This window comes from Clarias gariepinus, chromosome 13 (genome assembly GCF_024256425.1).
Source record: "Clarias gariepinus isolate MV-2021 ecotype Netherlands chromosome 13, CGAR_prim_01v2, whole genome shotgun sequence".
NCBI classification, from domain to species: Eukaryota; Metazoa; Chordata; class Actinopteri; order Siluriformes; family Clariidae; genus Clarias; species Clarias gariepinus.
This window is the reverse complement of record NC_071112.1, coordinates 12,898,090-12,924,966: the sequence shown is the minus strand read 5'-3', so window position 1 is coordinate 12,924,966 and position 26,877 is coordinate 12,898,090. Positions and strand designations below refer to the sequence as shown.

General features: G+C 38.7%; 1 protein-coding gene across 2 annotated transcripts; it reads left to right on the top strand.

Moving 5' to 3' along the window:
• The first annotated feature begins 385 nt into the window (after window positions 1-385).
• On the top strand, window positions 386-26,438 carry ddhd1a (DDHD domain containing 1a). Of its 2 annotated transcripts, none has more exons than XM_053509182.1 (13): window positions 386-1,477; window positions 4,177-4,353; window positions 12,208-12,336; window positions 15,208-15,355; window positions 19,457-19,566; window positions 19,843-19,949; window positions 20,106-20,356; window positions 20,466-20,541; window positions 21,631-21,780; window positions 21,875-21,939; window positions 22,372-22,544; window positions 23,401-23,574; window positions 23,763-26,438. In XM_053509182.1, exons 1-13 carry the CDS (start codon window positions 820-822, stop codon window positions 23,945-23,947), a joined length of 2,403 nt encoding a protein of 800 aa, XP_053365157.1. In that variant the 5' UTR covers window positions 386-819; the 3' UTR covers window positions 23,948-26,438. The 2 variants fall into 2 exon arrangements, with proteins under 2 accessions (XP_053365157.1, XP_053365156.1); XM_053509181.1 differs by having other exon boundaries at window positions 4,147-4,353.
• The last annotated feature ends 439 nt before the right edge of the window (window positions 26,439-26,877 follow it).

Below are 26,877 nucleotides of genomic sequence, written 5' to 3'. Positions count from 1 at the left end.
GTTTGTGTGTGTGTGTGCGCATGTTTGCACAGCCAGCGATGGATTGGCACCCTGTACACTGTCTTGTGCCCTAAGTCTCCTGAGAAAGGCTCAGGCCCTTAGCAATCTTGTACAGGACAAGAAGTATAGGAGATGAATGAATCCTAAAGTTGATATAACCTTAGCCCTAAAAATGTTGCATAGAATAAAGCTTATAAACGTTTGTGTCTGACCGTTACTTGAACATGAATTATTATAATAACCCTCGGTACCTGTATCTACCATACATCATAACTATATATAGATAGGTTGGAAGAACGTGCGCGTTCTCGTTGAAAGCTGTTTGTTACGTAACGGCGTCACGTACAGGGCGCATTGACGTACGCGCGTGACTTACGTACTTGTCACCTGGCACGCCAGCGAGTTGTTTGGAACGAAATGAACGAATTCACGCTGGAGTTCTGCCGAGTTTGACAGCCGGGGCAGGCGTTTCCAACAAGGCTAAACCTCTGCTACAAGGGAGCAAAGTCGGGAAAGTGTTATTACAACGCTTCACTGAGAAGGTTCTGGTTTTAGCGCTGTAGCAGCTTGTTGAGAGAGAGAGAGAGAGAGGAGTCGATTTCCAGAATGCGACGGTTGTTGGGTTGAGTTAAAGACTTAGCCTGTTAGCATGGCTTGTTTATCTTGACATTGCAAACTATTTTATGTATAGCTACCCGGGTGTTATGGTATTTATTATGTGGTAACGTATGAAATAATTGTATTGTATTGTAGTGTTGAGGCTTATGTCAGCGTACTTAAGAAGGCTGATTGTTGGGATAGCTCGCTTAGCAAACGGTAATGAGCAGCTTTACTAATAAGACGCCTTTCATCAGTCCACCAGAGAGTCCTAAAAACGGAAGGACAGCCTGGGCCCTCGGTGATGACCGGTTCCCGTGCTCCTACGATGACTCCCTGGCGGTACAGGCGGACGTGGAGAGACACCTGGGGCTTCTCCATAACCGGCAGGACGCCATGGCGCTGTGTCTGGACCAGTCCTACCGGAGCGGTACCGAGTCCTACCTCTCCGGCTCTCAGCTGGACTACAACGAGAACAACGGCAGCACGAGCCCCGTGGAGAGCAGGAGAAAACACCGCTCCGGCGTCCACAGACCGCGCTTCGAGGTCGTGGACCTCGGCGAGGAGGAAGTGCGCTGGTTTTACAAGGAAGACAAAAAGACGTGGAAACCTTTCGTCGGACACGACTCCCTAAGGATCGAGCTCATGTACCGCAAACTGTGTGAACTGAATCCGGAGCGGGAGAGCGGCTCAGGCCACGCGGTACCACCGGGCGGAGAGGAGGATGCGTGTGAGCATGCGTCAGCCGTGGCCTCGGAACAGAGCCCTCCACAGCTGGAGGACACGGACCTGGAGGTCAGCGTTGATGCGGTGTGTGTCCGAGGAGGACTGTACGAGGTGGATGTCAGAGAGAGAGAGTGCTATCCTGTGTACTGGAACCGTGAGTGTTACTTCTCAGTGCCTTCATGATTTACACAACTAGTGGACGTCTAACACACTTCAAAATGTGTATGTGTTGTGGCTGTAAATAAACCTGTTAAAGTATTGTTTTTGTTTTGGATTGCTTAAGGAAAATGCTCTTCTGTTAGATATTTAAGTTTATTTGTGTCTAATGCATGAGTTTAATGGCTTTGCTTCACTGACATACTCGCCTTTAAAACCCATCACAAGTGTTCATTGCTCAGGATTATGTTCGATATAGTAAATATAATATCTTAAGCTTATGGCACACCACACCGTCTTCCAATGAGGACATACATTTTTTTTTTTTCAAAATATATTGTCTGTAGGTGGCAGGGTGGCATAGTGGTCATCAGTGTGGCCTCGCACCTCCAGGGTCAAGGGTTTGGGTCCCACCTTGGGTCAGTGCGCATGGAACATTGTCTGTTGTGTTTGTGAAGGTCCTGCAATAGGTTGGCACCCTGTTCAATCCACTCCACTTTGTACCCAAAATCTCCAGGCCCCCTTGACCCTGTACAGGATAGTTTATGATGTAAAAGATTAATGAATGAATGAATATGTTGTCTGGATATCATTTGAAGATGCTCCTATGAGGACTTCAAATGCTATACAGTATTACACTTTTTGTCTAAATTATTTTCAAGATCAAGAGTTATCAAGTGCTAATAAACTGTGGCTCAGTGATTCGCCAAGCAAGGCAGAAGGCCTGGGTCCAATTTGCACCCAGTGCCCAAACCCCAGCCACTGGATGCAGTGCCAGTCCCAACCCCGGATAAAATAGGAGGGTCGCATTAGGAAGAGGGCATCTGGCGGAAAAACCTGTGGCAAGCTTGTGAGCAGCCGAAAGACCAACAACAACAACAGTGAGGAGGTTGGCTCTAAGGAGGTTAAAACTGCTAGGAAACTATGAATTTGTATTATACTTGATATAGAAAAAGTAAGGAATTAAAATATATATATATACTATATATATTTTTTTATGAAAATAAATTTGTATTATACTTGATATAGAAAAAAAAGGAATTAAAAAAATATATACTATGTATATATTTTTATGAATATATATATTATTTTATATTATAAATATTTATAATTGAATATATTATAATATATACGGAAGGCCTTTTGCTGGTGTTTGTCTGGGCTGCTGCAGGTGCTTGTGGTCGGTGTTTGTGGTGGCTGTATGCGTCACATATGTAAAAGTAGGCCATCATCAACATTTATGTCATGTTTGAGGTAATCGTAGTCATTTATTTGATGGCAAGATCATTAGGTGAATGTATGCAGGTGACGCCATGGGTAACCTCTAGTATTGAATAAAGTACATCATGTTTATCCTTAGAGTATTTATAGTAAACCTTGCAGAGAGCAGGTTGGGTTAACAAGTTTCAGTGTACGGTCATTACTGGGAATTATCCCAGAACACAAAGCTCATTTACGCAAAAAGTTAATTAGTTTAAAACTTACAATTATGGGTTTAGTGCATCCCTAGTACAGTTCATCCTTTAATAGTTTTCAAACAGTCACACAGTCCTAAATCACAGTATGCTGTGATGAGACAGTGAATTGTCACCATATTCTCAAATAGCTTTTTGTTCATTGACTGAATGTGGTGGCCAAGCCATTGTTTTAGAAAGGTCAATTTTTTTTTCTTTCCAGTGGATAAATGGAATGCTGTTTTCATTTTGACCATTTTTAGGTCAACACGTCGCCTTGCTTCCTATTTTATGTCTCACAAAGCCAGGCTCTGCACATTATAGGAAGTGCCTTCTTGATATTTAAATCTAATGAAAACATTTGTTACAGCATGAAAACATTCTTTTCTACAACGGATCAGTGTCAAATACATGATTTCACTTGAACTGTTTAAAAGCATGAATGAAATATACCTATTAAATAAACTTTAACATTTAATAAATATTAAAATAATATTTTCATCTTCAGTCTGTGGATGTACATAAAACAGTATATGTGTGACACAAATATCCACAGTGTTTAAAAATAAAATTACAAACTTCACCCAGTGAAAGTAATCATTTCTGAATACGGCTAATGCTATATTGACATTACCAGCCTAAAGTAACTTAAATCTGTTTTTTTTTTTTTTTTTTTTTTAAACCTTAATGTGGCCTCATTTTTAAAGGCTGTCTAAACACACAAATCTGATGTTTTTTTTTTATTGGACCTAAGGCACCTTATTACTTCGTTCTGGATATATATCCAATATGTGGTCATGAGACTCGAATGAGACCGGTCAGATTGGAATTCGTATGACTTTTTGTTTCTGTGCATGCTTAGGACCTGACGTTATGGGACACCATCGGCAGTGCAAAAATTTCATAGCAGTGCCAGCAATAGCTACTAAAACAGCTTATGCCAGGTGTCTGACTTTCTTCCTGGACCTCAACAAATACTGCAGACTATCTTTTTTCAGACCGAATTCCAAAGCGTATATCTGTTCAAATCACATCCGTCATTTGAAATAAATGAGTGGTCGCACAAATATGAGCTGTAATGATATGCCTGACATGGTATCTGACCAAAAATCGGAATTGATTAATGTGGCTTGTAATGTGAACATAGCCTTAGTCACATGTGTTGTTTGGGGAATGTTTCCTGAACCTACCCTGTTGTGAATTTTTAATAAAGGTAGCTGCTTGGATGCCTTTTGCCCTACAGAGCAGGACCGCATCCCTGTGTTAAGGGGACAGTGGTTTATAGACGGCACATGGACACCAATGGAGGAAGATGAGAGTGACCTTATTGAGAAGGAGCACTTGATGTGCTTTCGGGGACAACAGATGCAGGACTCTTTAGAAAATGATGTGGTGGCCAAGACAACGGATAGCAAAGATGGTAAGCATGCACATCATTGATACAGCACATTGAGATTGTTACCAGCAAAAAGAGAAAGAGAGCATTCCTTTGCTTGTGTGTGTGTGTGGGACTGAGAAAACTTCCTCTCCCCATTTCCCGATATTCGATTACATATCAATCGAGATGCTGCAGTATGTAAACCACATTTATTTTGTGATGGGATTCCAGCTATACAAATTAGTTATGAGTGGATGCTGTCTGAATGATTTGTGGAATTATAAATGCTGCTGCTGTCATTGGAATAATTTACTAAGGTATGTCTTACTGTCATAAAACGTAGTAAAGCTCAGAGACATTTATCATCAAATAATCTGTAGGGTGTATATGAGTTACCTCTCTGCAGCATTTTTGAGCCATGTATCTCAATACTCTGCAGGGCTTCAGTCTGGTTGGTTAGTGTGTGAAAAACAGATTTTATAGCCCAGGCCAATTTTAACTGCAGGGAGAGTTGCTGTAGGTCTTTTGGATGTATCTAGTAAAACGTTGCACATTTTAGGGAAATAATTGTATTTAAGAGAAGATAAGATAAATCTTTATTAATCCCAAGGAAAATTGCAGTTCTGTAACAGCATAGACTAAAACATACACAAGTACATTGGGACTTGTACTTAGGAGGGAGAAGAAGATCTACAATAAAATTAAAATAAACCAAATTCCCCAAAGTACCTTTTATATACACACTTGTATTGGGGGGTGGTTTGTCTTGAGAAGTGCAAACATTGCACATACTGTATATCCATGTGTTTGTTCATTATGATATAGCACTCATTAATTTTTCAATAAGTGCATTTGAATCAAGGAACTCATGGTATCTTAGTATTTAAAGAGTGAATTCCACCCCTAGAGAAAGCTGTAAATGTGCTTTGATCAAATGTGCGTGTGTCTTTCTTACTATATTGACAGATAAGATTAAAAGCAAATTTGAAGCCATTAAGAGATTTTAGAATTAGCTTTATGTAAAGGCAGCCTCTGGGAGTTGACCAGATATATACTTACAATTGATTTTGTTCACATAAGGTTTGTGTTTTGAATCGGCAGTAGACTGTAGCCTATCTCAGACTTGTGTAGTATAGGGTCATTTCATACTCTCCCAGTAGCTGTAGGGTGCTGCAAACAAATAATAAGAAAAGATTACAGAGATGGTCGACCCGTTCTCCCCTTATCGTATGCCTGATAAAAGAAAAAAAATAACAATTTCCGTTGCTGTTACAGTCTTCCCTTCTCATACTATTTCAATCAAGTGGTGCATTACTTTGCTCAGTTGTTTGCTAGCACAATCTTAACAAACCTAATTTGAGCTTTTAAATTGTATACTCATTTGTTAACAAGGTAAATATATCTAAGAGAAAATGTCACTGTGCTGTTTTACTGTTTCTGTACATGCAGTGAAATTAGTTTATGCATTTGCCATTAACTTTGTCCTACATATTATTCAGCTATTTTATTGAGGTTTTGTAAAAGGAGCTAAACTCACCTAAACCATGAGAACTAATGTGTGTTCAGTGTAAAAGAAAACCCTCTATTTATGCCATTGTTCAATTATTTTTCTCTTTGACAAGCAGACAGGCACAAAGTATTCATAATGACACATAAAACATTTCCATAGGCTAATTAGTGTGTAAAGGTACCAGGGGACATTGATAGTTAAATATTCTTCACCTAATTCCAGGGCTGTAATAATTGCTTTTGATGTCAGCAGCTTTAATCACAAGAAAGGGTCATGTAGTAGCTCCATCAGGAAATGACACGGTTACTTGACTAGTAAGGCTTAGGTTTTGTAAGGCTACACACGAAATTTCATTTGATACCAGTTGACGTAAACTACTGCTGTGTTTGTCAGTTCTAGTCTGTCACCTTTCTTTAGCAATGTGCAAAAAGGTAAGGTGGATGCCTTGTATCATGAGCTTATCAGAAAGTTAGGTTGACCAGAGCAAATGCCATTGCCACCGTCATGCAGTCTAAAGCATTTATGTTCTTTGTGGTGAAGAATAATATGCTATTCCACACGGTATAAATACATTATACAATAATGATCTGCATGTTTACTTTGTAGTTCATAGTGATATACGAATATTACTCATACATACGAATGTATTTTGAATTAAACTGAATATAAATTTCCTGATTCGTTTATTAAAAAAACAAATATGACACATACTATAGGTTAGTGTTATAAAATCATAATTTCTCTGTTTTAAGGCTTAGATCTTTCGTACCGTCATTATACATAAGCAACCTGTTTGGTCTGGTGGCTTTTACTGCAGGGGCATTTTTCTGTCATGGTTAAGGGACATTAGTTCCATATATACTGTATATATTTTAGTCTGTCCTTAATCAAAATTTTGGTGCATAGAAGTCTGTTACCATAGGTTTTGCTTGGTATAAACTTTCCTGGACTGTGAAACTAGTTCTGAGTAAAGAGTTAAATTTGTACTAAATACACTGTAACTTTGAAAGATACCAAATTTGATTTAGTTCAGTGAGACTGCAGAAGCTTTATGAGAGTCTCGGTTGAACTTTGGGATAAAAGCGTCTGCCTAATGCCTAAATGTAAATGTTTTAAATGCACTGATGCATGGAATAAGGGTTGTGGAATTTACATTGTACTTGTGTTCTGGGTTACCATCTTCACGGTTGGTGTACAAAGCAGGACATTTATTGACCATTTAAGACCACCTTAAATAATGCACCTAAATTTCGACTTGAGACAAACCTAAACAAACCTGAACTCATCCTTTAAGTTATAAATGAATCTGTTAGGATGCAGTATACTGGTACTGAACTTGTCAGGACATGTTAGACACTACACTTAATCTTGCAGTTTTTCTTTAACCAACAAAGTGTTTGCCTGTGTCTGCCCCTGGATACTACAGGCCTGATATTGACTGCTCCTGACACTTACTGCTGAATGGCCCAAAGCTTTCAGTCTCCCTGAAACTGGTTATCATCTCCTCTGCCCTGTTAGCAGTTCTACTGTGGTGGTGTAATTTGCAAGTCTAATTGTTTCTTCAAAGCCTAGCCATAACGTATGACAGGCGTAGTTTTAAAGCACAATGATCTGCGTCAGAATGAGGGAGGTAATGCATTCTTTGCATTATTGTTTTTTTGTTTTGTTTTTTGTTTTTGTCCATGGTGTTTTACCGGTCAGTATCTTCTGGTTTCAGGAGTTAATGAAAGTGATATCCATCAACATGCATATAAAAGAAAAAACAAAGAAAATACAAGACATGTAGCATTCAGAATTCAACATTTGTGAATGTTCAATAACTGCATTGCAATTAGAAGCATGCTGTCCTGGGTGACAGTGCAGCAGAGGTGGCCTGTGTCTTGGTACAGCTTGGACATGCTATTTACATTATCTACATAATCTGTTAAGCTGAGTGGGGGAAATGTGTGTTTGTGTGTGAGGGAGAGGAAAACAAGTTAAAACCACTCACACAGCAAGGGACTGCTCTCTTAAACCAACACTTTGCCAAGACGTGTCTTACTGAGAACTACAAGCTTTCATTTTCTTAATGTTATATTTGTGTTAGATTAGATTTTTACAAATTTAGGAATTAATAGATAATCACTGGTAGTTGTTCAGGTGGTGTTGGAGGTGGTGTTAAGAGATTACCTTAAGGGAAATATATTATGCTTTCCCCAGTACACTTTCCTCAGCCATTTTATTTTCTAATACAATAATATTTTACATATAGTAAATTAACTATATTAACTGTGTATTATAGAACTTCTACTTCGCAATTTTTGTCTTCAAGTAACCTCTAAAATAAGACTATAACAAACTGTAATACTGTATATTATTAATGTTTGTTTTGTATGTGCACATACCTGACTGATTCAAATTTACACATTGTTATAAAGTCCTGGTTTTGAAAAGGCTACAACAGGCAAACAAAAATTAAACTTTACAACATGGTAAACATCGTAGATCATCAGTACTGTGACCACTTACTCTATTTGGCTTGTTAGTTCTCTCCCACCTCCCTCCTTTTTATCTACCCTTTCTGTTCAAATGGAGTGGATATCCGACGAGTACAAAAAGCCACAAGCGAAAGCGTTGCCAAGGTACTGTATTTCCTGCATCTTTGACTTGGACTCCCTTTAGAGTTTATCTTTGGACTTTCTCCTTTGCCTTTTAGGTGAGCCCTGCTTGCTTTAGAACAAGGCCTAGATACAATTATTTGTATGACTATGAGAGTGCTAGCGCTTAGGCCTCTCATATGCAGTGAGCTGTAATGTGTTCTGATTTGACTTCTAAGCAATATTTCTTTTAAATGCTTGGAGAACTAAATGCACTGTTGGTTCTTTTTAAAAATCTGGCCTTGTTCTCCTTTAATTAGCTTTAGTTTGGCCTAGTTGTAGTCCTTGACATCCATTAGGCATTGTGATTAAAGTTTATTAGTGTGTTTTGATCGCTTATTCTCTGGGTTTATGAGGAAGCCCTGATGCTCTGCTCATTTCCTATCATTTTTATCTTACTAAACCATAATAGCACCATGTTAAATGGAGTGGTTTTTCTGACAGATGGCATGGCCAGTGTACGGAATGAATCCCTGCAACACCATCTTTAAAGATGAGAGTCAAGACAAGCATCCTAGGGCTTATCAGCCTTCTCTACTCACTCATTACTGTGCTCCTCTGCACTGTATGTTGTCCTCACTGGAGTAGGGGGGTGTGGTTACATTTAGATATTCACTGAATATATTTTGCCTACCTGCGCTATGAGACACTTATTTTGACCTTTTATTGGGCCTTTTTTAATGCAATTATTTTATAGGCCTTTTCCATTTACCTTGCATACTGTTGTTTTCCCATGGTAGGCAACATAGCCTAGTGTGTTAATTTACAATAGGCTGTTGTGTACCGGTTCATATAAACTTTTTTCTGGTTTAGTAGGATAATGATATACTGTATAGTCGTAATACTACTGTTCGTTTGCTATTCTGTTCAAAGTGCTGGGGAACCCCTGCTAAACCTCTTACCTCTGTAATTCACAGCTTCTTTTCCAGTGTGTTTGGATTTCTTCTTCTACTTCAGATTGACTGGCACTTAACCAGAGTCAAACATATCAAGAATACAGAAGAGCATCGTATCTTTATCTGTATATCTGATATGCACATTGCTTCCCTTAAAGTCTGAAAACAGATTTTTAGGAATATGTTTAACCCTGGTGTGCCCTGTAAAATGGGATTCATTCTCCTTTCATATTATGTTTTCTTACATGCATTCTTCTTTTTTTTTTTGTACACAGTCATTAAATGAATGCATATCTTAATAATTTTAAATGACAAGTTGTTTTGAAATCATCCCGTTTTACAGTCTGCTCTTCTGTTTGGGTGATGTGGTGCGCTCTTCTGTTTGCTTTTGACATACAGTATATTCTTGTCATTTTTGTCCAGAATTTTTCTGATTTGTTTTTCCATATAATATGAAGTAATTACTGGGTATATGATAATTACTTGATTGCTTTACATAATATTTTCATAATCTGACGTGAAGGTTTGGAGATTTGAAAAGAAAAAATGTAAAGAGTCCTTACAGCACCAAAGTTTCAGCATGTAGTGCAGTATCATAACATCCTGTAAAAAGATGATAACTATTGATCATTTTAAAGAGCTATTACAAGGCTATATTTTTAAATAAACAACAGGGGGAGGTTTAAACCTCATTTATTTTTTTAATTATTATTATTTAAATTGTATTTTTAATTATCAAGGCACACAAGGATAGAGAGGATTCTCAACTTAATATATAAGGGTTAAATAAATAAGGATTATGGAATGATCTTACCTTGAGTCACATTAAACAAGAAAGCAAGTAAAATCACCTCTTATATGACCTACAGTATATGACCTAATATCAATAAGATACTCTTGTGTCACTTCAGCCATCATCTCTTCTCTCTTACTTCGTTGCACCCTTAATTTCTTGGGGAAAAGTATGCCATATTTGATGGAGCCTTCAAAATGTGACCGGTTTAGTCATTAGATGCTATGACATAATCAGCCTTCAGATGTGTCCACACAAAAGTCATGGCAGTGTACAAGATTCAGTGACCTAATGAGTGCTAAGATGCAGAAACAGTGTTTTATTATTTTGTCCTGAACAGCTCTGCACAGTTTTTATTTGCAGCTAATGATTAATACTGAATTTCTGGCCAATTTCTAAAGGAATATTTTGTTCTTCATTGTGGTGAGTCAGATGTAGTTGGTCTGTCTGTCAGAAATGTCTCGTAATGCATTTGATTAATGCTTCAGCATTCCTGTCTAATCCCTGTTAATGGACACTACACTTGGTGACTGTGCATTTTTCTTATTGCAGTAAACTGAGAACCCAGACTTATGTGAACACATCTCCAAAGCTTCACTCATGTGACTATAATTTAGCGTTGTTCATTATTAATGCGTTTCTGATTCCTGAGTAGGAGAGATGGACTGCTTTCAACTTCTCCTTTCTGATATTTCAGTTCGTACTAGTCCCATTCATGCTACACTAAGGGTGAAATTGGACTCTGGCAGCTTTCTCTTATTATTAAATTCTAGATGTTAACGCTATTGCTTACATATGTGCAACCACCACTGTTATATAAGCTTATAAAGATGTAGTTTGACAGGATTCTTAACAGGTCTTAACACAGCCCTGACCTAAACCTCACTAAACAACTTTGGGGTGAAATGCAATGCTAGATCTGAAATGGGATGTTTAACAAGAGCATACATAGTCAGGTCCATTATCATTTGGACATGGAGAGTTTTTTTTTCCTCTGTGCACCACCACAGTGGGTTTAAAATGAAGCAATCAGGACATAAAGGTTTCAACTTTCAGCTTTAATTCTTTAACTTGTAGCAGAATGATTAAAAGAGATGAATATGGAAAAATAAAGAAAGGGCTCATCATTCCACATCATCTGTCAAACGAGGTGGAGGTAGTGTTATTCTAGTGAATTAATGATTATTGACGATTTGACTGCTGATAAAAGTAGCAGGATTAGTTCTGTAGTGTATGAGCTATAATGTTTTGCTCAGATTCAGTCAAATGGTGCAAAACTCAAAGGAAAGCAATTCACAGTACAGATGGTTAATGGCCAACAGTAAAGAAATGAATGTTCTTTAAAGGTCTTTGAGTCACCTGAACTCAACCCAATTCAGCATGCTTTTTACTTATTGAAGATAAAACTTAAAGCCAAAAACACCCACTAACCATCAGCAACTATTTAGTTGCTTTCAAGAATTTGAAATAGTGCTAATATTTATAGGACTGTGTTTATAAAAAAGAAAAAAAAGGTATAATTCCTCAACAGTCTGCAGTTTTGTGTTAGTCTAACTAAATTAAAGGTAAGAGTCTCCTATCAATCACATGTCACTTGTTTTAAATCCATTTTTTTGGTGTACAAAGGCAAAAAAAAAATATACTACCTATGGACCAGAATGTAAATCTGATGGTCAGGTGTCCACAAACTTTTCATCATATTCTGTAGTGTAGATGTTTGGTACTGATGCTTTCTACTGTTATGTTTTGTTTATACTGACCTAATATTAATAAGACTCTTACTCTTATCCCGCTTCCGCCACCATCCCTTCCAGTCTCTTCCCCTGCTCGCAAAAAATCTTGGGAAAAATCTTCAATAAGTGCATGGTCTAAGTATGAATTGAAATATCAGCACACGGAGCCCTCCCCCACACACACTCTGTAGTGTGACTTCAATGACAGGAGGCCTGAACAATTACTTTAACAGCTCTTTATTTAATCTCTAAATTTGGGAATTGTTCTCTCACCTCCCCCTTTTCTTGTTACCCTCTATGTATTTTAATTTTAAATTTTTTTTTGTAGTCATCCACAGCCTAAAGCTGAGTCGCAGCCATGTTGACTGGCACAGTGTTGATGAGGTGTATCTGTACAGTGATGCCACCACTTCCAAGATTGCCCGCACTGTCACACAGAAGCTTGGCTTCTCGAAAGGTGAGTGTTTACACTTCAGTGCAGCTCTCCATACAAGCATGTGGAGAGGAAGGTTTCTATTGCTTTAAACTATTTATGAACCTGGCGTTCTTCAGTGCTGCACCATGGTAAAGTTCATAATATTGAATTACATTTTATTTGTATAACCAATTGTAATGACAATTGTAATTGTTGCAAAGCATCTTTACACAATCATAAGAATTATGGAAGTTTGTATGAAATGTGGATGTGTATTTATTCAAAATGATAAGATTGTCCCTGATGAGCAAGTCATGAGTGTCAGTGGCAAGGAAAAACTCCTGGAGATGGCAATAGGAAGAAACCTTGAGGGGACCCATCCTCATTTGGGTGATAAAGGATAACAGGGATTGATCTGCAGTCATACTGTGTGTTAGAAGGGTGGAAGAATCTCAGTATAACAGGAGATGAGTTAATATGGAGTCCAGTTCATTATTGGAGGCTCAGGTGGACTCTAGGAAATTTCAGTCTTGAACTATCAAGCGACTGCAGTCACAAGTCCTCAGAGAACAGCTGACAGCATCAGCTAAGGCCAGGACCGTCTTCGTGGAAAAAGTGGAACCGTCCCCAGTCACCACATGCATCCCAAGGGGGACACTAGGATAAGTCAGACGGGTCCAGAGAGCAAAAGGTGGCTGGATCACTAGCAGCTCAGGAGCGACATATATAGCTCGAGAGAGAGACAGGGAGAGGGAAAGAGAGAGAGAAAGAGAAAGAACGATGTATGTATATGGTGAAAGTATAAGGTGAATGTATATGTAGTGCAGAGTGCAAGCAGGAATATTGGAAGGACTAACTGTGACCGCATAACTAAAAGGGAGAGCCAGAAGGAAACACAGACATGAGGGCTCCCTGGGATGTAAAGCAACAAATCACTTCACTGTCAACAAACCTGAGTGATCAATAAGAGTGGGGAACATACCCCCCATTAATGAGAGTGGGGAACATACCCCCCATTAATGAGAGTGGGGAACGTACCCCCCATTAATGAGAGTGGGGAACGTACCCCCCATTAATGAGAGTGGGGAACGTACCCCCCATTAATGAGAGTGGGGAACGTACCCCCCATTAATGAGAGTGGGGAACGTATCCCCCATTAATGAGAGTGGGGAACGTACCCCCCATTAATGAGAGTGGGGAACGTACCCCCCATTAATGAGAGTGGGGAACGTACCCCCCATTAATGAGAGTGGGGAACGTACCCCCCATTAATGAGAGTGGGGAACATGACCCCCATTAATGAGAGTGGGGAACATACCCCCCATTAATGAGAGTGGGGAACATACCCCCCATTAATGAGAGTGGGGAACATACCCCCCATTAATGAGAGTGGGGAACATACCCCCCATTAATGAGAGTGGGGAACATGACCCCCATTAATGAGAGTGGGGAACATGACCCCCATTAATGAGAGTGGGGAACATGACCCCCATTAATGAGAGTGGGGAACATGACCCCCATTAATGAGAGTGGGGAACATGACCCCCATTAATGAGAGTGGGGAACACACCCCCCATTAATGAGAGTGGGGAACACACCCCCTATTAATGAGAGTGGGGAACATGCCCCCCCCCTATTAATGAGAGTGGGGAACATCCCCCCCCCTATTAATGAGAGTGGGGAACATCCCCCCCCCCTATTAATGAGAGTGGGGAACATCCCCCCCCTATTAATGAGAGTGGGGAACATCCCCCCCCCCTATTAATGAGAGTGGGGAACATCCCCCCCCCTATTAATGAGAGTGGGGAACATCCCCCCCCCCCATATTAATGAGAGTGGGGAACACCCCCCCCCCCATATTAATGAGAGTGGGGAACACCCCCCCCATATTAATGAGTAATGGGGAACACCCCCCCCCCATATTAATGAGTAATGGGGAACACCCCCCCCCCATATTAATGAGTAATGGGGAACACCCCCCCCCCCATATTAATGAGTAATGGGGAACCCCCCCCCCCCATATTAATGAGTAATGGGGAACCCCCCCCCCCATATTAATGAGTAATGGGGAACACCCCCCCCCCCCATATTAATGAGTAATGGGGAACACCCCCCCCCCCCCATATTAATGAGTAATGGGGAACACACCCCCCCCCCCCATATTAATGAGAGCGGGGAACACACCCCCCATATTAATGAGAGCGGGGAACACCCCCCCCCCCATTAATGAGAGCGGGGAACACCCCCCCCCCCATTAATGAGAGTGGGGAACACCCCCCCCCCATTAATGAGAGTGGGGAACACCCCCCCCCCCATTAATGAGAGTGGGGAACACCCCCCCCCCCCCCCATTAATGAGAGTGGGGAACCCCCCCCCCCATTAATGAGAGTGGGGAACCCCCCCCCCCCCCATTAATGAGAGTGGGGAACACCCCCCCCCCCCCATTAATGAGAGTGGGGAACACCCCCCCCCCCCCCCATTAATGAGAGTGGGGAACACCCCCCCCCCCCCCCATTAATGAGAGTGGGGAACACCCCCCCCCCCCATTAATGAGAGTGGGGAACACCCCCCCCCCATATTAATGAGAGTGGGGAACACACCCCCCATTAATGAGAGTGGGGAGCATCTAAACATACCAGTTCACTGTAATACTCTATGGTTTTTAGCCTAAACTTAAACACTGAGACTTCCGGGCTTGTAAGAAAAAGCTTTTCCCCCTGCTGTAGTTTTCATAAAACGTGGTACTGACACGCAACTTGCATCTTTTGATCGAAGTAGGCATGGCGGATCGTGATACCCTAGCTGTTCACTCCCATACTGCGGCGTGGGATAATATACTATTTAAGCAAATTTGGAAACATGGCAGGTGTCTGAATTAATTGTAATAATCTTTCTTTATGTTGTGGATTCCAGCCTCAAGCAGTGGCACCAGGCTTCATCGTGGCTATGTGGAAGAGGCATCTTTGGAAGATAAGCCCCCTCAGACAACCCACATTGTCTTTGTTGTGCATGGCATTGGACAAAAGATGGACAAAGACCGTATTATCAAGAACACAGGCATGTAAGTGTTCAGAACCTGACTAGCGGAAGTACACCTAATATATTAACATTATCATTGTTTATTCTTTTATTTCCTGGGTGTGTTAGGTGTCTTGGATAAATAAAACGTGACAATGTCTTGAAGACAAGACATCCAAAAATAAAAGTGTTTGTGAATCTGTGATTTGATTACTTGCAGTTATGTAGTGTTCATTTCGTTTGAAATAAACCTCTAGCTACTCTAAACAAAATACCCAACATAAAATAAAAGCACTGACTTTAGCCAAAGGACACAAAGACCTGCAATATGCCAATGCCAGACAAACTCCATTGATGTAATAACCTGGCCATTTTGTACATTCAGATCATCAGCTGACTTTGTTTTATTGCCACGTAATGTTGCTGAGCCTAGAACAGTCTGTCCCTTCTTAGCCTGTCACACCCATCACTCTGGAGTCAGCCCACCATGTGGCCTTTTTCTGTTGTTTGAAAAGCTAATAATTATGCTTCCTAGCAAATTGAATAAATTTTTTTCAAATATTTCTCACTAACAAGTTAGAAAATTTCAGTCATTTAAATTCTTTTTAGTTCTTTAATTTTGCATGATACAGGCCAATAATTTGACCCTTGTAAAACAGCAAGAAAAGGCAATGCATTTTCCTTTGTGTTTAGACAAAAAAAAAAAAAATATATATATATATATATATGTGTGTGTGTGTGTGTGTGTGTGTGTGTATATATATATATATATATATTTTATATGCCAGATTACTTCCATGTACATTAACTATTTATATTCATTGATGAGATATGTAGTTGCTTTGTGTAGCCCTTACATAGTTTTATATAATTCTTTATCTCGTTCTAACAATAGACAGATATTTTTAATTCTATAATATAACAAATTTTAACATAAATTATACAATTTAATAATTTAATGGATCTTGACACTGTTTAAAATTATTGGCAATTCAATATATTTATCAGTCAGATAGTTGTAAATGTGCATTACATCTTTAATAGTAGTTAACCACAGCTGAATGGATTATCTTATATTACCTGATAGTGCTGTATTACCTGGGTGAATTTTTGTCAGTTTAGCACCAAATACATGACCATCTTTTTTGTTATACCCTCGTTCTATTGAGCTAAATTTTGTACTTAATCTACTCCGATGCAAATGTATGATGACCACCTAGGACGGCTCCAAACAGCCTCTTTTGGGCTTGGTGTAAAATTCTGTCGTGTTTGTTTGCGCTGGTAGTGTCTGGAGAAAATTTGGATCATGTTCAGAAGTTTTGGCTCACGTCTTGGTATCAAATCTTAAGTGTGTTATCGAGTCGTTATTTATCTATTTGATTATTATTATTCTCTTTTGAATTTTTTGGGCTGACACTAACCATACACCTTACCCTGCATGGCCCTGGTTCAGTATATTTTACAAGGAGAGAAAAAATTACAACATCTGCATTGAGTTTAATCAGACACTAAACAGTGCATCACTATTTAGGGAATTTGATTGAGAGACCCCAACAAAACACGCAATATAATACACTCATATTGCCAATGCTCAGAATCGAGTCACAAAAATACAACAGAAATTTATAGATAAAAAAATTTCACATTTAACTGTTTATTTAAACAAGGTGAAAACTTCTGAATAAGGAAAGCATGAAGCAAAGGGGTAAAGAAAAGGAAAAATAAAGATCTGAATATATAAAGTGAGATTGTGATGCATGTATGATTGTAAATCTCTCCCTCTCTCCATCTCTCTCTTTCGCTCGCACGCGCGCACATGTGCGATTTTTACTTAACCATGTTTGTTACCTTTCGAGTGTTCTTATGAATATTAAAAGTGCTACATGATTAAACTCAATGCAAATATTTTATAAATATTTACTGTTACTCACTTTTTGTGATAAATGTCTTCAAGCTGTTGTGAATGTTGTTAATTTTAACTGGATTAATATTATTTTCCTGCACTTGAAAAGAGCGAAGGAGCAGAGCCCAGTGTGGATGAACTTCGGCCACCGTATACCTGAGTGTGTGAGAGAGTGCAGACGGGACTAAATTTGTTAGTCCCATTCGTTTAAGGTCTATAGGTTGGGGTCTATTCATTAACGGGACGATACAAGGTTGTTGTCGTATCATTAACATCTTGAAAATAGTACGTAATAGTCAGCAGAGTTTATCGTTTTAATTTCGCTTCAACAACGATACAGTTTCATGATCAATTCTTTAGGGCTCGGTATAACATCGTTTCCTTGAATTCATTAACGGCTCGTTATCGAAACGTTATCATGACAATAACATATCGTTAGTGCCTTGTGTCAAAATGCGCTGCAAAGTCATTTTCATGTCCTTGCGAATTTGTTTAAATCGTTAACGTCAAGATGTGGGGTCGCTACGCTTGAAAAAATTAACCGAATGCGTTCGAACCGCAACAGCTTAGGTTTTAAATCGGGAGACGTCAGTAGCTAATTTGGGCAAGTTAAATGGGGCATTAGATCATGTGGCATGCTTTCTGTTTAAATTTTTATATATGAGGCGTTAACTAATGCTTAATAAACGCCTTACTCAAGCCTTGTTGATTGGGAAGTGTGAGACCTGTCTGACCTGTCTGAAGTTTGTGTAGAATTTGGATTTAAGTCTCCTAAAAAATGAGAATGTTTGTTATGTACAACATTTATTTTCAAAATATAACATTGAACAGGAGCAACCTAATTTGAACCAATCTTATTTTTACAAATCTGAGGCACTTTTATTGAAGCTGTGGAATGTGCATGCACACAGCATTTTTCTAAAATATGCTTAATGCTTCTAATACCTTATTGTGGCTTTTTACACTGTAAACCGCTTAACCAACTGAGGCATTTGATTATTATTATTTTATTTATTTTTTTGTTCATGTCAATCTGGACTTTCCTATTCTACGTTGTTCTAACCAGCGGTAGTTTTACTTTTAGTTTTGTATTAAAATATTTTATTATCTTTTTAAAATCTGGTCTTTTCATTTAAGGATAATTAAATTGTTTACCAAAAGCATTCCAGATGGTTTTCATCAGTACAACATCTTTTCTCTGGCACATATGCTGTGCAATTGTCTTTGAACAAGATAAGACCTGTTATCTTGGATGCATTTAACAAGGCTGTTGGAGCAAGCCGTGATGGACATCATACAGAAAGGAAAATATGGTTAAATCGACATAAAATATTAGGAAAAGACAGAAATTTATTGAACATGAACCTGCATGTGGAAACAAATACCCATTTGCATGACCATTTTGCTTTCCTGCATGTGATGTTTGCTAGTCGATAGGGTTTATTGCCTGCTGTCTTCTGGGAGCTTAAGTGGAGTAGGCTTAGTGCCTAGATTAATCTACTTTACCATCTTAACCCACTATCTTGCAATAATGTGTTGGGTCATTACTGTATCAGCTTATTTTTTCTAACCTGTTCATTTATTCCCTTGTTACTTTTTTTTCCCTTTTTGTCCCTTTGCACATATATATCACTATCTGTCTTAACTTCCAGGTTTACTCCTTTTGTGGTCATCTTTTACAATCTCCTGTGTCTGATAGCACTTTGTAGGCACCAGAATGGCGTCTCTTAAATTACCATGTATCTCGCATAGTTGTAGTACCCAACTGGGTGTTGTCATGTCACAATAATTTAATTAAATGTGACTTATCTAAGTTTGCATTTAAGGTGGGTAAACAAATGACATGAAACAAATGATCATAGTATGAAAATCAATCCTGAATCATAGGATTACATTCAAACTTTTTATAACATGTGGCAAATAGTCCCTTGCCCTGTTGCAGATGAGTATGTGACCTAATGAGATTATAGAAGGCATTACTGTTTTTGACAAGGCAATGTGACCGAGCCCCTGTGTATGACAACAGAAAGGCCATATTAGTCATCCTTTATGGGCACTCAACTGTTGCTCTTTCAACTATCAACCTTGCTCTCATCATTCTTTGGAAAATTTTAGAAATAAACCTAAATCTGAACATAAAATTAAAAAATTATGATTAGATGTGTGTATCCATATTTCTGTGTATCAGCAGTGGTAAACTTATAATATAAAATGTGTGTGTGTGCGTGCATTGATGTTTAGGCTGAGAGAGACTGTAAGAAAAATGGAAGAGAAGCACTTTGCCGAGCACACCGAGGAGCATGTGGAGTTCCTGCCAGTAGAGTGGCGCTCCAAGTTGACCCTGGATGGAGGTACTGATACTGCACAGACAGCCTGTGTTTGCTGCCGTCATACACAGCAGCTACTGTACACCCACCTGTCAAGCACTAAGACCCGAATGTACACACACACACACACACACACACACACACACACTCGCACACTGTGAACACATGACCATCTGTGATCGGTTGCGTTGCCTGTGGTATGTTATATTCTGTTTAGAAATGACTAGAACAATAAGTATTTATAATTATCGAATAAATCTAATAATTTAATAATAAGTGCACATACTGCTGATCCTGCAGACACAGTCGATTCCATCACTCCAGATAAGGTGCGGGGGCTGAGAGACTTACTGAACAGCAGTGCCATGGACATCATGTATTATACTAGCCCTCTCTACAGAGATGAGGTGAATTATCCTCCCACTTTTTAAAAATGCATCTAATTATTGGTGTTCCAATACACTGGCTATTTATTCCAATGTGCGCTTTTTTTTAACAGATTTGCTTGCAAAATGTTATCCCATAGCTTTTCTTTCCTTTCCATGTTGCTTTTGTTTCTGTAGATTACTAAAGGCCTGACCCAGGAACTCAACCGACTGTACTCGCTCTTCTGCTCTCGGAACCCAGAGTTTGAGCAAAAGGGTGGCAAAGTCTCCATCATTTCCCACTCTCTAGGCTGTGTGATCACGTACGACATCATGACAGGCTGGGACCCAGTGCGTTCTCGCCTGCAGGAGCCCAATGAAGAGGAACTGCACTGGATGAGCTGCAAAGAGCAGCATCTGTTGGATCAGATTCAACTCGCTAGACAAAGGTGCTGACTTTGCTTGTCTGTATTGAATGACAATCTTTGTTATTTTGGATACTTCTTATACGCAACTTAACAGCGTGGTTCATCTTAAATTTGTTTCTATTCATGATAGGTTGCAAGAGTTGGAGGATCAGCTTCAGGGTTTAGAGGCAACTAAACTTCCAGCTGCTCCCGAGTTGAGATTTAAGGTATGTTATAAATCTTTACATAGAATAAATATGCAGGTGTGCTCTTTGCTTGCAACTATAAATAGATTTTTGTGAAAAATAAGCTGACAGTGAGCTCATTTTAACTGTGATTTATACTCATTTTTGTGGCATTCTTATGAGGTAGAGGGTGTTACTTTAGTGTGTGTGTCTGTGTTTGTCTTTGGTCTGTCCTTGTTGTGTGTGTGTGTGTGTGTCTGTCCTTGTTGTGTGTGTGTGTGTGTGTGTGTGTGTGTGTGTGTGTCTGTCCTTGTTGTGTGTGTGTGTGTCTGTCCTTGTTGTGTGTGTGTGTGTCTGTCCTTGTTGTGTGTGTGTGTGTGTGTCTGTCCTTGTTGTGTGTGTGTGTCTGTCCTTGTTGTGTGTGTGTGTGTGTGTCTGTCCTTGTTGTGTGTGAGAACATCAGGCTCCACCTGCTAATCCACTTCTTACAACAGGCCCTGAAAGGCAAATGAGACACAAATAAGCAGTCTGGTGGTAATAAGACTCTGGTAAAAAACATCAGCAGTATGTGCTTTGTTTGACCAAGGACTGTATAAGAACTGGACAAACCCTCTGTAACATCATCCATAGGATTTCTTAAGAGTGCTTTTGAAGCTCAACTGTAAAAGCTCTGCTCATTGCAATGCAGCTGTCACTCATATCTGCCACGACTTTAACTACGCATAATTTTATTGCTTAATGTAATTTAAACTGATAAGTTGCGTAAAACTTAGTCCCATTGTACCATTGTCATGAATGGGAAACGGAGACCAAAACGCTGTTTTTATTCACTAAACTGCAAACTTTTATTTTGTTTATAAAGTTGGACATTTTAACATGGGGTGTAAATAATAATTGACTTATATTTGGTGGCCATTTGAGGACCTACATGTTTTGGTACTTCCTCGTTAGACTCATTTTTCAGAGCCAGGGGTTAACCTTCGGGTTGATATGCCTCCTCTCTGTCTGATGCTTGACCACATAGCTATTTTGGCAGCTCTCAAATTTCCATCTGTATTTATATAAGGTTAAATAACATATTTTAAAGGTGTTCAGAGTAGTGTAAAGTATTACTCAATCTGCATTTCATAGGTGGAGAACTACTTCTGCATGGGCTCTCCCCTAGCTGTGTTCTTGGCCTTGCGTGGCATTCGACCAGGGAACACTGGATACCAGGACCACATCATGCCTAAATCTATCTGTCAGCGTCTTTTTAACATTTTCCATCCTACAGACCCAGTGGTGAGAGAATCAGCATAAATAAGTAATCATTTCACTCTTTAGAGTATTGAAACACTTTACAAAAAAGTATTGCTCTGTCTCGATCATATGACAGGCCTATCGACTGGAGCCTCTTGTGTTGAAACACTACAACAATATTGCTCCTGTACAAATACACTGGTAAGTGCTGTCAGTCTGCTAAATCTAATGACCCTTCATATTACTGCGTTTGTTAGACATGTATATCAGGAACCTAAGATAATAAAATTCATTGTATTATTATGTTTCTTACAGTGTCAGTTATTTTAATAGGAATGTTTAATTATTAGTTTCAAAAGACTTGCAACCTATTTATAACACTTTTAATTCAGCATTATTATTATTATTATTATTTTTTTTTTTAGATATAAACCATGAAAATGTAATGGTTGCACAATCAACACTACCATTTCAACCTCTTTCTGGTTGACCGTTGTATTTTTTTTTAACCCATCAGCATTCTATTATTAAATGTTCAAAACAAAGTGTTAGATAAAGCTGCATGTTAAAATGTTGACTCTTCATTTTCTTTTCTTAGTTTAACAGTCAGCTATTTGTAAACTGTATCTGTAGGTGCAACACTTACAATCCCACTCCATATGATGAAGTGAAACCCACGTTCCTGACCCCAGTGAAAGATCCAGCTTCAGACACAGAGAGTCTCCCCAGCCCCACTACATCACCTGTAATGTCCCGCCGACTTTACGGGGAATCCATAACCACACTGGGCAAGGCCAGCATACTGGGTACGTCAGGCCTCAAGGCCAGGTGTTAAACTATTGTGCAAACATATCACACTTCTGATAAAATTAGGTACCAATAAGGGGTATAAAAGTCACACCATGATGGAGTCCATACAACAGATACTTGCAAAAGAACTCAACCATGTTTATAAACAGAACAAAACATTGATTTACAGAGGAAGAAGAGCGAGAGATATCAAATAAGTAAAAAAAACAGGTTGCTTTATTATACAGTGTAGACATTATTTTTATTTTCCTACTTTCAGATCTAACAAATTATTGTAAATTTATTATAAATGTTTGACTAAATGAGGATGATACACATGAATGTTATTTGGACAGCTATACTGCCATCTTATGGTAAGTATTGGCAGTGAATTAGGCTTGACATAATCAGTGCTATCCAGTGGAAAACTTGAGAGATATAACCTTTCCATTGAATATTCTGTCTATAGTTAGATTAATAATCCAAATACAAAATCATCCAGGCCCCTACCAGGAACCCATCCTCATATACTACATACCAGTGCATGTGAGAACTGGTTTTGCACTTTTCACGTTAAAATGTGCACAGTGCTATTGCAGTGAAAACAGCATATTTTATACATGTAATGTATGAAAAGAGAATATCGCCTTTGATATCGCTTCCTAAAGCAGCGTCTGACCAATTTCCAGTTCCACACACAGTTCCCTGTTTAATACACATATTTAATTTGATACTTAATAAAATAGGGTAATCAAATTAAACAAGAATACTTTTACCACCCAAAGGAAACTGAAATGTGGGATCATTGATTTGTTTCTCTATTGTACCGCACAAATAGTTTGTGTACAGACTTCTGTGCTGTTACTTGTTCAGGTGCCGCCAGCATTGGAAAAGGCATTGGAGGGATGTTGTTCTCACGTTTCTCACGCTCCAGTAGTCAACCATTAGGAGTGGATTCTGTAGCAGTGGAGGGTGAAGAGAAGAGTCAGTCAGCATATGGCCTGTCTACAATGTCACAGTCTACCTCCACCATCACCGAAACTGCAGGTGCGCATACACAGATTAAATTATTTATTATTATTTTAGTCAGTCTAAATGTTTTTGTCCCAACACACTCTTATCCTGTCTATATGCTGCTGATTAAAACATTCATTAGAATTACCAGTGCTTAATGTTTAGCAGCTAAATTGCTATAAGTTTGTGCTCAGTGGTGTTTCTTTTTCTTTCCATTGCAGTGGAGATGGAGCACCGCATTGACTTTGAGCTGCGCGAAGGCTTGGTTGAGAGCCGATACTGGTCAGCAGTCACCTCTCACACAGCCTACTGGAACTCTCATGACGTCGCCCTGTTCCTGCTGACCTTCATATACAAATCACAGAGCTCGTCTGAGATATACCAAGATGATCCCGACCCAGTGTGACCCAGAAATATGACCACACACACACACACAAAGATATGTCCTCACACAGATGGCTCTACTCCCATAGAGATATGAAAACTCTCAAGCACACACACTTTCATTTTGCCTCATAAAAAAATGCTTCTTTGTCATACAAAGACTGATTACCTTTCCTGTTGCTTATGCAGCAACCTTTCCCATTAACCCAGTAACCATTGACTTCTACTGGACAACCTCTTTGATAAACTGAGTAAACCTCAAGTCCTAAAAACATTTTGTAAATTTGTTTTGGTTGCTTTTGAGTCTAATTCCATGCTTAGCATTAGATGCATTTGGCTCTGCAAGACATGTGGGTGTATACTGTGCGTGCGTGCGTGCACGCATGTGCTTCACCAATCCTAGACCAGTCCACATAGGCCAGTTTATGTGGCTCCATCTTATTGAAAGCCTGAAAGAGACATTATTATGGCCACACAAGCATGGGTCACTCTGTCCCGTTAATGTTCATTCTTTTTGTCTATTTATTGCTCATTTACTATGTGGTAAATTTGAGCACATGGAGACACTTATCAAGCAAACACTCAATGCAACACTCTAGATAACTTTATTTATTGATAAATAATATATCTAAGGATTGTGCATATTTCAATTTTTGGGAAAAGTATTTAAAGATTTAGATGTTTATTTTTACTTTAATATTTCTGGAGAATACTGGACCTATTTGATGACTAACAGACAATATTCGATTTCTCAAACTGGACAACAGTGAACCATTAACATAAAGAAATGTCTTTTTTTTTTTTTTTTTACATACAGAAGATAAATACTAAGAAGCAATTAACATCTTTCTTTGATTTTACAATCATATGGTGCTGTCAGGAAACAGATTTACCAGTGCATTTTCCTAAGCCATTAATATGCCTGATACTACTTTGCATGAATTTTGGGGATGAAATTGATGCTGCATTGATTTAATTTTTTTTTTTTTTTTTTTTTTAAAGCCAAACTTAACCTTTTACAAAATCTGCCTGGGTCATTATGTATGTGTGCTGATGCATTGTTATACTGGAGTACTGGAACTACTGTGTAGCTCCAAAGAGATTGCTTTGTTTGTTCCTCTTATTTCAACCTGATTCCAGTCTAGTACAGTGGAGTGGAATTAAATAACTTAAGTGGATGGTCTGCTTTATGTAATTAGACTATTAATTAGGCCAAGATCATGTGACTGGACTCAAAGATTAGACAGTACTTTCCAATGTTCCTTTGCCTCATTCTAGTCTGGTATTCAAGCACCTTATACCTTTAGGCCCATATAAACAGATAATAATAATAAACAGAGGTTATATATTTATATATATTTAGTTATTGATTGAACGAACGTAATAATCCTTAAACATATATAACATTGAGAGGCCAAACGTTTTAGCTGTGAGATTAATAATCATTGAAATACTGTTAGTTCATGTTAAAAATTTTAGTCCTGTTTCTTTTAAGCACTTTTGAGATGTTTGGGATGTGACATGCAACAGGAAGAGAATGACCAGAGGGGATCATCAGTAAAAATTTAACAGAGAAAATCTATTCTGTTTAGTGTCTGCAATGCATTTAAAATCCCAAAACTCCATGCTTCAACTCTGCCTGGCAGGGGTTGCAGCATACTGAATTATTTTTTCTCCATTGTGTGGTCACTCAGTTGCAGTTAGTACATGTTGGTTAGCTTGTGCGGATTATTAAAAATGGCCAGGTTGCCTATGAGGACCACAGAGCCAATCCTCTGTTGGGAAGCTGACGTGGCTTTCTCCGCCTCACTGAACGATGAACTAGAGTAATTTATGAGTCACTGTTACTGTTGGCAATAGGAAACAGAAATTAATGAAGGACCAGACCTTGCACATTACCGCATGACTATAAATTGCACAGAATGGAATAAAAGGCCCTCTTGATGTTCATTTCTGTTTTTTTTTTTGTTTTTTTTCCTGTTTTACTACTTCAGAATTTGTATTGTGGAAGAGAATGCACTTTGCTTATATTGTGATAAAATTAACACGTTGCATTGTAACATTAATCACTGGCAAAAAAAAGTTTGAGGTTCCGCATCATGGTTTGAGGACGAGGGTTTGTTCTTTGGGACAGTTTTTTTTGTTACTTTCTTGAAGACTATGCCTCAAAATGTCAGCATGCTCCAGTAATGCCAATGAATAATGGAATAACTTAAAGTAATTTACATGTTATTTAATGTTTTTGCAATAGTGCTGCTTCTTGATCTTTCAGAACAGTAATTAAGAGATTGGCATACAGTATGGCAACACTTGGCATTGGCACAATCAGAAAATTCCACCACACGTTATTGATTAATCCAAAACATGGAAAAATGTCCCAAATTACTTATTTTAACCTACTAAAGACATCAAGCTTGGAAAACATGCTGTGCAATAACTTATACCTGTAATGGATTTAAACTGCCATCCGAATAGCACTGTATTCATTTCAGTTTATTAAAGCATCACTCTTTTTTGGGGTCTAGTGTTTTGTCCCCCTACCCCCCAGCATATAGCTGCAGTATTGTCCTTTTCTTTAACTTCTATTTTTTTCTTATTCAGTGGCAATTATAAACAGAATGTAGTTGTCTGAACAGTGTAAGTGTGGGAGTCCTGAAATGTGTGTGGGATGAAGAAAATTCCACGGTGAAGGGTGCTTTCAAAATATTTAGAAGACGTCTAAACTGATTGCTTGCTCGAGGATGCATACTGCCTGGTCTAATTTATCATGATAAAAGCATTACCTTATTTGTCTTTCTGTATTATTCTGTTTTTGGATGGATTGATTATGCAAAAGTTTAATCTGGGGAATAGTCGAAGAACCTCACTAAGCAAATTACAACATATTTACTAGTTTAACCCCCCCCCATTCTATTTATGCATTTTTGTATTCTCCTGGTCAATGTATTGCAG

What these genes read in the sequence shown, in the direction of transcription:
- ddhd1a (XM_053509181.1), top strand. Translation starts at nt 820, where the DNA reads ATGAGCAGCTTTACTAATAAGACGCCTTTCATCAGTCCACCAGAGAGT. An exon ending in GACAACGGATAGCAAAGATG is followed by an intron (nt 4,354 to 12,207) that starts GTAAGCATGCAC and finishes TTTTTTTTGTAG; the next exon opens with TCATCCACAGCCTAAAGCTG. An exon ending in CAAGTTGACCCTGGATGGAG is followed by an intron (nt 19,567 to 19,842) that starts GTACTGATACTG and finishes CTGATCCTGCAG; the next exon opens with ACACAGTCGATTCCATCACT.